The 14,505-nt window shown below is 43.9% G+C and overlaps 1 protein-coding gene across 2 annotated transcripts in view; it reads left to right on the top strand.

Annotated features, from left to right (window-relative positions):
* The window catches only part of BRAF (B-Raf proto-oncogene, serine/threonine kinase), a 603,403-nt gene that overhangs the window by 258,503 nt on the left and 330,395 nt on the right, over positions 1 to 14,505 (top strand). For both annotated transcript variants that reach the window (XM_069227907.1, XM_069227906.1), the window contains exons 10-11: positions 7,653 to 7,792; positions 7,902 to 8,019. In XM_069227907.1, coding sequence (XP_069084008.1) covers positions 7,653 to 7,792; positions 7,902 to 8,019 — 258 coding nt within the window. The remainder of the gene's footprint in view (positions 1 to 7,652; positions 7,793 to 7,901; positions 8,020 to 14,505) is intronic.

The following is a 14,505-nucleotide window of genomic DNA, read 5'->3' as shown; positions in this document are numbered from 1 at the left end:
TTTTCAGTTCCCATCTCTTGAGAGCAATTGCTGTAGGATTTTGGGCACCTTTTTATGTTGGCTGTTCCCAATGGGGGCCTTGTTAGGTGCTTCCTTTGGGAGTAGCTATTCTATAGTTCCTTGCATAAGTAAGGCCTCTACTGGTACGATCAGTCTTCCCTCAATTTTTGGGAGGGGATCCACCCCTGTTTTTGGTCCTCTCCTTTCCTATTGGGTGACAAAAGATGTTCTGCTTTCAAATTCATGGTACATCTTCCATTGCGAGTGTCCCTTTTTATTCCTTATTATGCCCTTTCTGGTTTTTTACTTTATTCTCATGGACTGCTATATCCTCTTTTTGCATTAGCCCACATGTTTTTGTTTGGCTATGTGCCACATTCTTTATCCACTTCATGAACACAATAGTCATTCTACTGATCATCCTGTCTGATCCTGGCTGCAGTTCCCTTATGCTTCATATATATATATATATATATATATATATATATATATATATATATATATATATATATATATATATATTTACCTCCTTTGTACGTGTATATATAATAATGTGTGTTCTAAAGGTATTTTCTTGCCTTGCTGCTCCAGTTGTACAATGATGTCAGCATGCTTACTTGTTTCTTCCCCCTGCCCTGTTCTGCGAAGGTTCGGGGCTTCATTTCTCTGAGTATGGGTTTTTGTCTTCATTAAAGTGTGTTGGCCCTGCCCTCTCAGGTTGTTTCTGTCCCTTCCCTTTCTATTTGTGTGACCTTGGTCATCTTTTTTCCACTGTGTTCCAGCATTTAGTGCATAGGATTCCTGTACTAGCATTTACTTTATCCATCCCTGTCGGCTACACATCAGTAATTATGTCTCTTCTTTTTGGTGGCCATTTTTCCTCTCTAGCCACATTTCGTTTTGTTACTCAGAGCAGTAGTGATATATACATTTGTTTTGACCTTGCAAAGCCCTGCAGGTCCACTGTTTAAATCCCATTCTGGGAGTCAGCGTCAAATTTACTCTTTCCTTTGGTTTTTCCTTTAGCGATTTTGTTCCATCTGCTGGACTGCTCTTTGCCATTATCTGGGCCTTCTATGGTTGGCGTTGCCTCCTGTGCCGAGTTCCGACTTAATGTCGACCTTAGTTCATATTCCACAAAGTTTCCATTGTTCCTATTGGCAAGTTGTTCTGCCAGCTTCTTTTGGGTTTTAGTCTGTTAGCATTCCTTTTCCTGCTTAACTGCCTTTTATCTTCCTTGAGGGGTTTGATTTTTTCCCTCACCCCTCTTTTATTTTGCTACAGTGTTGCTGTTTGTTTTGCCCCTTTTCTTTCTCTGTTTCTATTTACTATGTATGAATATATATATATATATATATGTATATATATATATATATATATATATATATATATATATATGTCTAAGTATATATTTGGTTCTGGATTATGTCTTTATATTGGTATCTTTGTCCGCGTCCACCTGGACTCTAAATAATACCTTTGTACGAACACCTTATCATTACACTCTAGATGTCTGCAGGTCGGTGTTTTGGCATGTCTCTATTCTGACCTCTTCGTTTCTCCAACATCTGTCGTGCACATGGTATGCCTTGTGTCTCCTTTCGCCCCTTTTTATATGCATTACAGTTCTGTTACACTTCTCGACAGTGCCTTATGTCGCTCATTTCGTCTTAATTTTCCTACCAGTGTTGACTTTTTTATTTGTTCCTTGTTCTGTCTATGCATCATGCATGCATCGCTCTTCATCTTTACATATACTCTGTGACCCTCCCTTGTTAAGTGGACCCACCCAATTGTCTCAGTGATTTTTGCGGTGCTCTTGCACCTTGGTCCTTAGACCTTTTACCGGTACAGCCCCTATCTTAGGGCTATACATGTTTATTTTCCTCTTGATTGTTTTCTACGATAGCTTCGTTTTTCGTTGGCATGTGCTCCGCTCCCTAAGGCATTCCATTGCAATGTTTATTGGTCTTCCGCTATTCTTCTGGTAGGGTGAATGTTCTTTCTCACCTTTGTCTCTGTTGTGCCGGTCTACACCGCCTTCAGTTAGATCGATTACTTATTTGTCAGGATTGGGTGGGATGTGTTTGCAGACCCACATCCTTGGTTTCAATTGCTTTGGTATCTATTCTCAGGTAAGGAATCTGCGGTTAGTTGTCTCTCTCAGATGAACAAGATACATTCCTTTGGTAACTCCTTATCTTGTAGAGACATGGACAAGCCACAGATTCGTTACCGACCCACCTATCCTCCCCGTCCTGTGAACCACTTTATTTTACCTCACTGTCCCTTGCTCGGTCTCATCCTACCAAGCATTTCCATTCAGTGGTAGTAATTCGAAATTACATTCTTTTCTCTTTTTTGCACACTATTCCATTGCCAGTTTCTACAGTGGCTCTGCGTCGTTGTGCAAATTCTGGTCACAGAAGAAACTGATGTCAGCGTGTCTGAGGAGGGATTATATGGACTCCTTCGACGGCATATCTGGTGGACAGCGTTGATACAGTCACATGGAGTCCTCTGTTGACATGCATAATTACTGCTGAAATGTTTTTTCCAGATCTAGCCTGGCGCATGGGGAGAATTCTAAGGTAGGGAATTAGCGGCTAGTCCATGTCTCTACCAGATAAGGCATTACCAAAGGTAAATAACTTGTTCTTTAGTACCGAAATGCCTGAACTTGGAAAAGACACAACATCAGGATCTTCTTATAGGCCGCTATGATAACTCAATGTAGATTCCAAGATATACAGCAAGATACTAGGCACTAGGCTGGACCTTCAATCCCAAAATGGATCATTGGGTTTTATCAGGGAGAGACAAACCGATGACAACATATGCAGATTAACACACCTCGCTAAAACATCAAAAAAGAAAGCCATCCCAGATGTACTAGCATTATTGAATGCAGTGAAACCCTTTAAGCATGTGTATTAGTGGATCCCACTAAAATCATGCACAAATACGGATTTGGCCCTGTGCTCACTAATGTGGTAATCGGAATGTATCATGCTTCATTCTCAAGAGTTACAGTGAATGGTAAACGTTCCCAGCTTTTTACCTCAGCATTGTGTTCTTAGCAGCAAAGATGAGAGTGAACAAAGAAAAAAGAGATATACCATTTGCCAAGGACAAACATTACATTTGCAGATCATTCCTGGCTAACCATGACCTCCCCAAACATCTCTATAATGAAACTGCAATCACAACTTTAAGAAATTAACGCTGTGACCAGTTTCAAAATAAATCTCATGAAGTAATATTTTTTTCCCACCTGAACAAAAAACCCTTTAAATACCTAGGGATCCATGTAACACAAAATCCCACAGATCTTTACAATAACTACCTACAAATGTTGGCATCCTTATGCAGCAGTTAACATAGATAATCTTCTCTGTTTCTATCCTGACTGGGCAGAATTCAACTTTATTCATGGCAGGGCTCTTCAGAATCCTTTACACAAAGAGGTCTTTATTGAGCTTAAAAAATGATTGCAATTTATCTGTCCAGGCTAGTATATAAAATCCTTTGTTTTCCTAAATTGACAGAGGTCTTACTCTCTCAGTGTTCCTAATTTGTTGTCAAGTGTCTAAACTACGAATCATTGCTGATTGATCCCTGAGAGTGACAAATGTACATTGGACACATATGGACAGGGCAGGACTGTGTGGGATTGAATTTGGAAACCAAAGCAAGGTAGAACAACCCCAGTGCCTACATTAGCACATATACGAATACTATACCTTCAATATTGGACACTCTTACCAAAATTGGAGGGTTGCCCACCTTCCCCTCTCTACACCCTCCAGTCCACAATAACCTTGCCTTTACACTGGCATTAGAACTAGGGGCCAGATGTTCAAAGCTTTTTCTTGTCACAAACAGCCCGATTCGCAGAATCGGGCTATTTGCAACAAGAAAAAAGCATTTCCCAATGTACAAATCCAGTTTTGCGATTCAGTAATCTATTTATCTAATTGCAAAAAGGGTTTGCGAGTCGCAATTAGGAAGGGGCTTTTCAACGATGTCCCTTCCTAATTGCGAGCTGCAGTGGTGTGGATGATTGTTTTGTGACGGTGCAGTTAACACCAATTTAAAATTGGTGTTAACTCATTCGCAAACGGGAAGGGGTCCCCAAATGACCCCTTCCCCTTTGTGAATGGAAGCAAAAATTTCCAAAATATTTGTTCAGAGAAGGTAGTGTTCTCACGGATCAACGCCTGCTCTTACAAAATGAAAGGAAAACTTTTTTTTGTTTTTTTTGTTTTGTTCGAAATGCATCCCTTTAAGGAAAACGGGCTGCATTAAAAAAATATATGTCTAAACACAAAAAATGCTTTTAGAAAGCAGTCACAGACATAGTGGTCTGTTGTCCCCCGCAAGCCACCATCTCTGTGAGAGGGTGGCCATTCCCAATGGGGTCGCAAAATTGCAACCTACCTCATGAATATTGATGAGGTAGGTCATTTGCGACCCCATTAGGAATCGCAAACAGTGTACTTAATACTGTTGTACATTTTGTTTTGTGATTTGCAATTTGTAATTCCAAAATGGATCGAAATTGTGAGTCTCAAAACAAAAGCTCGTACATCTCGCCCTAAGTCTATTTATCACATGCAAACTAGGGAATTACTTGACCATCTCAAACATGTTTCATAGTCAAGTTGTCTTGTTTTTCGAGGCATGTAATAATAAATTCACCTTAAGCAACAAATTACGGATACTAGTACTCACAATTAAGACATTGGGTCATGCACCCAGTATGTAAAGAAGCTGGCACTTGAGAACATACCCGTTTGAATAATTTGTTACACCAGCAGGTGATACTTAGGGGCTACCTTTAATAGCCTACTCTTTTCCCACAGTTTTATACCCTACAAGGCTCATTGGAGCATCATCCTTAGGACGGAAGTAAGAGATGAACAATGAAAACTAATATTTCAAGATATATCAACAAACTCACAGAACCTACCATCAACGATGTCCTTTATAAAGTAGTCCTCAGTTGGTACCTCTATCTTTCCAAAGTAAAAAAAAAAAAAAAAATACTATCTGGATTAAAGTGATTCTCTATAGACGATTTGATGTTTCTATGGCTGTATCATCATAAGGATGATGCCAAAAAGTATGTCTTTAGAACTTAAATAATTTTATTTACAAAAAGTTTTTTTTTTTTTTACTTTACATCTCAGAATGTCTATTATATTACTTTTTGTTCTTGAGGTATTTTTTTTATTTTTATCTTTTATTTTTTTACTGAGGGGTTATCTCTCTGAAGTTAATTTTTAAGCCACCTTATTGCCTCACTTTTTTAACTGTCTTTCCTGTGGCAGAAAGTAGCCCTGGAACGACAAAGGTATAGTTTATCTTCTAGACTCTCTTACTATTCAGGTGGAATATGTTAGGAGATACTGACACGTTTGGAGTCCCTCTTTCAATGTTGACACATAAAGTTTAAGATATTCAATATCAAGTTCCCTACATGTTTGGCTTTTAGACTGTAAGGAACCAGTGTTAAGGTGTCATTCGCCATGTGCGCTGAGCCATCAGTGGACTTCAAGATGAGCCTTAGTACCCCAGTCTGTGATGTCCTAAAGTAGTATGTCAAAAAAAAAAAAACAAGGCCTAGGGCAGGACCTTAGATACCCAAAGACTGCCCCTTTAGGAAGATCACTTCTCCTTGTGCTTCAGCAGTAACAACCTACTTAGTCGTGCCCAGTTCTGCTGCTGGAAGCTGTAGCAGTGACTTTATCTAGGGCTAGTTGTGGGCAGTGTTCCTGCATCTGTTGAGCATAAGATGGGTTGCTGTATTGGCTCAGAGTTGGTCAAATACATGGAAACACAATAGACACTGGCTGAAAATATTAACTGCACATTTTGGCCCGTGCAACTTATTCCCATTAGTTGTCTAAAACCATCTCATTGAGAATTTTTCAGGCTGTCAATATTGTGATTTTACATGAAGTTGTAAATGGAGTAAAGGGTCAACTTGAACCTGACATCTGTTATAGTACTGTTGTCAGCTGTAATTGTTTTAAGATCTTCAGACCAAAACCTCTGTTAGTATATTATGTGCTTTTGGTGCTTGTCCTCTTGGCAATCACTCTGAAGGTGTTTCTTGCAGGCGCTACTATCAAAGCAACAATGCTTGGGGTAAAATCCATTGGCAAAATTCTTGTCTCTGTTGTTCGCAACAGATTCCTTTCTCTTTTGGCATAGTCATCGGGTCCTCCAGAGAAGCACATAAGAAACTTCAGTCACAGAGTTTTAGTTTCCTCCTCTGTCATGATGACTGCATTCTGTTACACAATTTATAAAACGTATTTATTGAATTTAGAGAGGACTTCAGGGCAATAATAAAAGAACGTACGATCACCTCAGATGAAGAAATCAGCTCTGTAGAAGTGGGTCTGTCACTACTTGGTTATTGCCATGGTGTGGTCTTGAGTCATTATTTATGGTAGGGATTTACCTCTCGCTCCAAATGCCAAATCAGACTAAACAAAGAGTACTCTCAGTCAAATGTGTTCTTAGTGTTAAATGTTAATTAGATCTATCTGAGTTGACAACTGAGTGGCTTATCTTAATTTTGGAGTAGACTTTGGGTCCACCTCTTAAACCATTGTTTTTTATCGACCAGCCTTTTTACAGCCATTCACTTGGTTCAGCCCAGAGGACTATTTCTCTTTCTTTGGATGCTGTTGATAATTAAGGTGTATATTTTCACCTCCAATGCAGTGCATAAATTGAATTGCATGAGGTAACCCTGCCCAGTCCTCCTTGCTTCTGCACTACCCCTAAATTGTCCCTACTCACTGTGCCCCTCTTCTCCCCCTGTCCATGACCCACATGCATTCCTTGCTCCTGCCTCTCCTTCTTACACCTATGCATTCTTCACTACTCCCATCTGCTGACATCATCACATTCCTTCCTTCTGCCCTTTCCACTATGTACTGTTTGCACATTGTTCCCCAGCCCATGCATTCCTCCCAGCAGCTTCTCATTTTCTTTTTTTGTTTTCTAGAAACAAAAGATAGTCTATACTATGCACTAATATGTCCTCTTTTAGTTTCTATGTCAAAAGAAGGTCTGTTGGCAAGGGAAGCTTAATTTTAGTCCTTCCCCTTTTTTTTCTATATCACAGAACCAAAAGAATGACTGTAGTGGAAGTTCCTTTGCCCTCCAACATTTATCTGAACAAAAAAAATAAAAACAGTACTTATTGAATTTCACAGCATGGGGACTTTGAATATAGACTTCCTTTCATTTCTTTGTGGCTTCATCTTGCTCATGGTGCATGCATGGGAACATTAAAGCAAAATATATTGGCTTTGCCAGTGCTTGTTTTTGTAGGTTCTGTGTAACATTTAACAAAAAGTAAATGTCACTTTGAATCGGTAAGATTTCTTCATCAGAGAAATCTGAAAATTATCTGTTAAAATGAGTTTTGGGACCCCACTTGTTGGTAGGTATACCTTAACCTTTATGAATTTTATGTAGATACTCCTGATGGAGAAATACATTTTGAAGTAAGTAACATTTTCTTTTGCTGATCATTTCACCCTTCTGCAATTGTGCTTGCTTTGTTCTGTGTCTCCAGCTCCACGGTAAGTCTGTTCAATATTCAGTCATGTTTCTGTTTTGATTTTCAGGCTCAACTCCAGGCTTGTCTGCTACCCCTCCAGCATCCCTTCCAGGGTCTCTCACCAGCATGAAAACACTTCAGAAATCACCAGGGCCACAGCGAGAACGAAAGTCATCCTCATCATCCACAGAAGAAAGAAATCGAATGGTAAGAGAACATAAATGTTTTGCTGCTCACTTATGGCTCCACACTTCACCTTTAGGCTTTCTTAAAGGCATGCTCATAAATTAAGTGATTATATGTTTGTATATTTAAGAAACCTCTAGGACGGCGAGACTCGAGTGATGACTGGGAAATAGCTGATGGTCAAATCACAGTTGGACAAAGGATAGGTTCTGGATCCTTTGGAACAGTCTACAAGGGCAAGTGGCATGGTACGTGCCTGCTTAATCGTTTAACTTAATTGACAAGCAGTTAATTTCTGTATTTCACTAAAATAAGGTTGTTTTTTGTAGATCTATTTGGGACGTTGGGTTTATAATTTTCACTTGTTTACTGTCTTGTGATTAGTAAAAGGGGAATTTTAAAAAAGGAAGTGCTTAATCTGTTTATTGAATTTCCAACAAAGCAAGAATGCGCAGTACACAGCAAATGGAATTCATAGAGGTTACAGTTCTACATTTTCATCAACACAATATTCACTTTTCTGAACCATACAGAACGGCCATAGGTGGACAGGGAAAACAAAGGGAGAACCAGCAAAAGGAGATAACTTTTGCGCTAGCGCTCTGCAGGACTTGCTTTACCTCATGGTGATCAATCATGCTTCACTTTGGGCAGGCAGAACTCTTTGTGGGGTCTGCTCTTCCGCATCAGTAGTGTCAGGGGGCGCCACCACCTCCATCGCCCCCCTGGCCCAGCATAGGTCCGGCTGGGCAGAGAGGTACACCTTCAACAGGTAGCCGAGCGTGCACCAACATCAGCTCCCAGTATGCGTTCAATTGCTCCTAACAGTATGCTGCATCTTTGAACCAATCGGCCACATGCAGCTCCATGCTCATCACCACTCAGCGCTTACATCCCTCATGTATCCCAGAAGCGCCACATGTGGGGAATCGCTCCATCACATAGTCAGTGATCGCCTTAAGTGCTTCAAACACCATGCCCCAATATCGCTCACCAGGACACTCCCATGCCAAATGCATGAAGTTAGTGCTAGCCGTCACTCAGCCCACGCAGTGCGCATCCTCAAGTAGGCTCATTCTGAGCACCTTCTCCGGAGTGTGATATAACCTGTGCAGATATTTAAAATGTTCAAGGCACTGTCTATAATTAAGGGAGAGTGCACGTGACTGGGTGCAGCAATACTGCCATTGGTCATCTGTTAGGGGAGGTGTTAAGTCTGCATCCCAGGCACTCCGACTGGTAGGTCTTGTTATCGGCGCAGTTCCCTGCATCACGACATATAGGGGGGGTGATAAGTGAGCTAGGGAAAGGGGAGGTTAATGCCGCCTCAAGGACTTGAAAGATGGGTGGGACATCCGGAAATAAGTTATGAGTCACTCAAATGGCAGCTTGTATTTGATAATGTGTGAAGTTATCCAGGAGTGTAACACCAGGATCCCGCAGCCCCTGCTTCAGTGATTGAAAGGTACCGTCAATATATTGACCTCATAGAAGTCAATCTTAGATTCTGAGATTCTGCAACCTAGTGTGAGCGCCAATATCAGGCGCACTGTCGGAGCTCCCTCCATGCTCATACTATCTATTTGTACACATGGGCACCTGGGGGTAGAAAAAGTGCCATCTGGAGAGGGCACAGCAGTACATGATCATGTTCAGAAGCAGTGTGGGCCTGAAACTGCATAGGGAAGAGCCAATGCTGTGCAAATTGCGTCTAAGCACTGTTAATTATAGAGGTCCACATATAGAGCTCCCACACCTCCCTGGCAATGTTAGAATTTCCCAGGCAATCCCAGGTTGCCTGCCCGCCAACGAGAGGGAAGTGTTTTATCTTTTATAACATCAGTATGTATTCTCTTGTATACACATTTGATTTAACAAATTAATAATCTGGAATTTCTTTGAAGTGTGAAATTGTGAATGATGAATACTGGGTTAAATCTCCACACTAAGAATTTGCAGATAAGCTCTGTTCCTCAACTTCTTATTTCTTAAATTGTCAGAGTATTCTTGGACCACAAAGTTAACATGAGATTTTCTTTCCTTTGCTGGATTGCCTTCAGTTGTTTTTTAAGGTAGTATTCCCCTATAGTATTGAAGTCATGAACTTGGATTTCAATATGATTTCTTTCCTAGGCCTGTGTTTTACTCAATATCTAACAAAATGGTGGAAAATAAAGGAAGCTGGACAAGGGTCAATGTTGTGAGGCATTTTAGATTTGGGGCCTCATTACAACCCTTGGCGGGCGGCCTCTGCCGCCCTCCAAGGTTTAACCGCCGTGCCCATTTTGACATCCCCGCCGGCCCAGAGGGGATGTCAGCCGCAACATGGGAGCCGGCTCCTAATGGAGCCGGCGGTGTTGCGGCCGTGCGATGGGTGCAGCTGCACCCGTTGCGCTTTTCAGTGAAAAGTAGTGTGGGGCTGTGCCTGGGGGCCCCTGCACTGCCCATGCCACGCCATGGACAGGCTGGCGGGAAGGGCACTCGTAATCCCCTGGGCAGCGCTGTAAGCAGCGCTGCCCTGGAGGATTAAATCCGCCGGGACAGCCCTGGCGGTAAACCGCCGGTCCCGGCGGTGCGACCGCGCACTTCTGCCGTGGTCGTAATAGGCAAGATTGCACCGCCAGCCTGTGCGGTCTTTGACTGCCAGGGTTGTAATGAGGCCCCTGATGTCTATGTACATTTCAGTTATTATTTCTGATCACTAATATGGTAAATACAATTTTAAGGTTTAAGCAAACAAGAGGAAAATTATTTATGGATTTAGGCACAGCATGCTAAACTATACTAGCTGCAATCTGTACAACTGTTGTGTTGATAAGTAACTTGTTTCATTGTACGTGTGCATTATTTGCTGAATTAGTCATTGCACATGAGACCTGTCAATAGTATAAACAAAACATTTTAGCCCAGGGTGGATAGAGCTGCTGGAGTAAATGATGTTCAGACATTGAAGGATTAGAATCATGTTGCTCCCGGGCTCGCTTGGAAGGAAAATCTCTACCGATTGCGGAGTCATCACCACTCCTCCTCATCCCATTCAAAATCATAAGGACATTGGGTCATAAGAAGAAGTCATTGAAGAAGGCTGAATGTTCTTCGACTTAACCCCTTCGCTCGGCCATTCTGAAGCGGGACAAGCATCGACACTCGAGGCCTCTGTCCGCAGAGCCTTCTTCTGTGTCCACTCCACACCTCCCCGAGTTTCTGGGAGCCAGAGCCACCCCTGCCCAATTTAAGGAGTTTTATGAGGCCATGCGCCTCATTTTTGGGCAGACCAAATCCCCTGAGGCGCCTGTGGGGCCTATGGGGCCTAGGAGTTTGGATGGGGGCCCTTCAGGTTCCGCGCAGTCGACTCCAGCCCGGCTTCTGAGGGCCCCTCCGAATCCGTTCTCAGATCCGTGCCGACACCGGTCGTACCATTGCGACCTGCACCCGCTAAAACGTTCACATTCCAGACGTCTTTTGGGCCAGTAATCGGCATCTACCCAATTCTGATCCCCGACAACCTGGAGCTGGAACTGTTGATTGACACCCCTTCCGACTTCGAAGGGGTCGACAGGTTGGATTTGGACCCTTTTTATTATGGGTATGAATATAAGAAAGGTTTGGAGGGGTCACTGGACCCTTTAAATACCAGCTAGAAAACCCTAACTTGGACTGGGCACAGGAATTGGGCAACACTAGTTGTCTGGATACTTCTCTAGAAACTGGCACCATCTTACCGCGGCTACAGAGGAGGGAGAGTCTTACTCCATGGTGGTCAGTAGGGCGGCTGAGGTCCTTGGCCTTGAGCTTCCCACTGTGACAGTCAGGACTAACCTCCTGACAGAGGTGCTTCAGCCTGGGGCTTCTACTTCTGAGCCTCTACTTCCATTTAATGAAGCCCTCACTGATGTCCTTCTTGGTACTTGGTCCAGACCCACACAGGTGCTCCTGTGAATAGGACAGTCGTCTGCCATCAACCTGCCCTGAATGACCCTAAATTTCTGTCCTAATACCCTAAGCCTGAGAGCCTTGTCATCCAGGCTTTCTCATCATCTGGCAGATTCCATCTGCTCCCCTGTTAGGGAATCAAAGAGACTGGACCAAATTGTGAAGATGATCTTTTCTTTCTCCAGTCAGGCATTGCGGTCTGTGAACACCGCATGCCTTTTGGGCCACTACACCCATTCACTGTGGGATACTGTCGCGCAGGTATTGCCGCAAGTCCCGGAGGCGGCCTGAGCCATCATCTCCCAAGAAGTTGCTGATGGGAGGGATGTGGCTAAGTTCACGATTTGTTGTGGACACAACCAACTCAGTGGGCAGATTGGTTGCATCGACCGTGGCCTTGAGGCACCATGCCCGGTTAACGATGTCTGAGAGTTGCACATGCTTCCCAGCCATTGCCCGGCTGTGGGTGTGGAATCTCGGGGGACAGGGAACCAAGGTCTTCCCTTTCCACCCCCACCCCTGCAGCAGCCTCCAAGCCTTCCTAGTACCCCCATCTCTGACCAGTTGGAGGCAGGAACTGGGAATCCATCATGATGGACAGGTGGGTTTTCTAGGTCGTCCGAAGGGACTACTCCCTTCACTTCAGAACTGCCCTTCCGGCTATGCGTCAATCCTACAGGCGCTTACCGAAGGATCATTTGGCACTTCTCGTCAAGGAAGTCACACCTCTCTTGACCAAGGGAGCCATAGAGAGGGTCCCAGTGCCAGAAGTAGGGTGTGGTTGTTATTCCCACTACTTTCTGGTGCCCAAATAGGACAAGGGCCTATGTCCTATCCTAGACCTTTGGGCCCTCAATCTCTTCCTCAAGAAGGAGAAGTTCAAAATGCTCACTCTGGCTCAGGTTCTGCCTGCCTTGGACTCAGGAAACAGGATGGTAGTGTTGGACTTGCAGGATGCTTACTTCCATATACCCGTCTTCCCTGCCCTCAGGCACTACTTGCGATTTGTGGTAGGTCACAAGCGCTTTCAGTTTCCCGTGCTCCCCTTTTGCTTAACCAGCGCCCCTCGTGTGTTCATGAAAGTGATGACAGTGGTTGCAGCTCATCTGTGCAAATTAGGAGTTTGTCTTCCCCTACCTCGATGACTGGCTGTTGAAGGCGAAAATGCCCCCAGAAAGTCATCCTTCAGACTACGGCAAACCTTCTGCATTCGCTGGGGTTCACTATAAACGTGTCAAAATCAAATCTGACTTCTTTTCAGACTCTCCCTTTCATCTGAGCTGTTCTGGACGCAGTGCAGTTTCAATCCTATCCTCCCGAAAAATGAGTCCAGGATATTCAGGCTTTGATTCCGATGTTCCAGCCTGTATCCTGGATTTCAGTGAGAATGACTCTGAGGCTGCTTGACCTCATGGCTTCTTGCATCCTGCTAGTGACACATGCCAGGTGGCATATGCAGGCTCTGCCGTAGGACCTGAAGTTCCAATAGGCGCAGCATTAGGGGAATCTCTCCGACTTGTTCAGATCTCAGAGAGATCTGTGAAAGATCTGCAGTGGTGGCTTTTGAATCGCGTTTGGGTCAGCAGCAGATCTCTCTCTCTCTTCCCCAACCAGATACCACAGTAGTGACAGATGTGTCTGGAGATGGAGATCAGGGGTCTCTTTTCTTTGGCGGAATCCGGACTCCACATCAATCTTTTGGAGCTCCGGGCTTGCATTGAAAGCATTCCTTTTGCTCACGCTAAAAGGGAAAGTGGTGCAGGTGTTCACACACGACACTACCACCATGTGGTACTGCAACAAGCAGGGGGGAGTGGGGTCGTGGACCCTTCGTCAAGAGGCTCTATGCCTCAGGACGTGGCTGGAACATCAGGACATCACCCAGTGGTTCAACATATGGCGGGCTCTCTAAAAGCCAAAGCAGACAAACTCAGCCGTCGATGCATAGTTGTTCATGAATGGCGTCTCCTTCCGGCGCAAGATCTCTTTCAGCAGTGTGGAGAGCTTTGGTTTTGCGCATTGGAGTTTCCAAGGTGGCACTCGCTCTGCAACACTTTTCGTATTGAGTGGAATTCAGGATTCCTTTACGCCTTCTTGCCAAAACCACTAATGTCCAGAGTTCAGAAGAAGATCAAGAACGACCGGGCCCAAGTAATCCTTGTGGCTCCGGACTGACCATGAAGAGTCTGGTATCCGGAGCTACTGAGCATGGCTATGGATCCTTCAATCAGATTGCCCCTTTGGGAGGATCTTCTGTTGCAGCAGCAGGGGACTTTCTCCACCCGAACCTGTCCAGTCTTTGCGTTCTTGCGTGGAGATTGAGCTGCGACAGTTGACATATTTTGACCTTCCGCCTGAAGTCTGTGATATTATCTTGCCAGCAAGGCATCCCTCCACCAAAACGGTATACGCCTGTTGTTGTCATAAATTTGCGGCATGGTGTACCGACAAATCTGTTGACCCCCTTTCCGTATCTCTCTCTGAGGTTCTCTTGTTCATCCTTTCTTTAGCCTGCTTTTAGCATCCTTAAAGGTTACTTCTTGGCTGTCTCTGACTTTCTTAGATTGCCAGACTAACCTCCTTATTCAAATCTCCCATTGTTGGAAGGTTTCTTAAGGGACTAACCCATTTGTTTCCTCTGACCCTGTTCATTATGCCCCAATGGGACTTGAACCTGTTCCTGACTTACCTCATGTGTGCCCCTTTTGAGCCAATACACATTTGTCCCTTGCGTCTTTTAACTATCAAGACTGTTTTTCTTACTGCCATCACCTCTGCTCGCAGAGTGAGTGAGCTTCAAA

This window comes from Pleurodeles waltl, chromosome 4_1 (assembly GCF_031143425.1).
Source record: "Pleurodeles waltl isolate 20211129_DDA chromosome 4_1, aPleWal1.hap1.20221129, whole genome shotgun sequence".
NCBI classification, from domain to species: domain Eukaryota; kingdom Metazoa; phylum Chordata; class Amphibia; order Caudata; family Salamandridae; genus Pleurodeles; species Pleurodeles waltl.
Note: the sequence above shows the minus strand (reverse complement) of the source record. Positions and strands in the feature narration are given on the sequence as shown.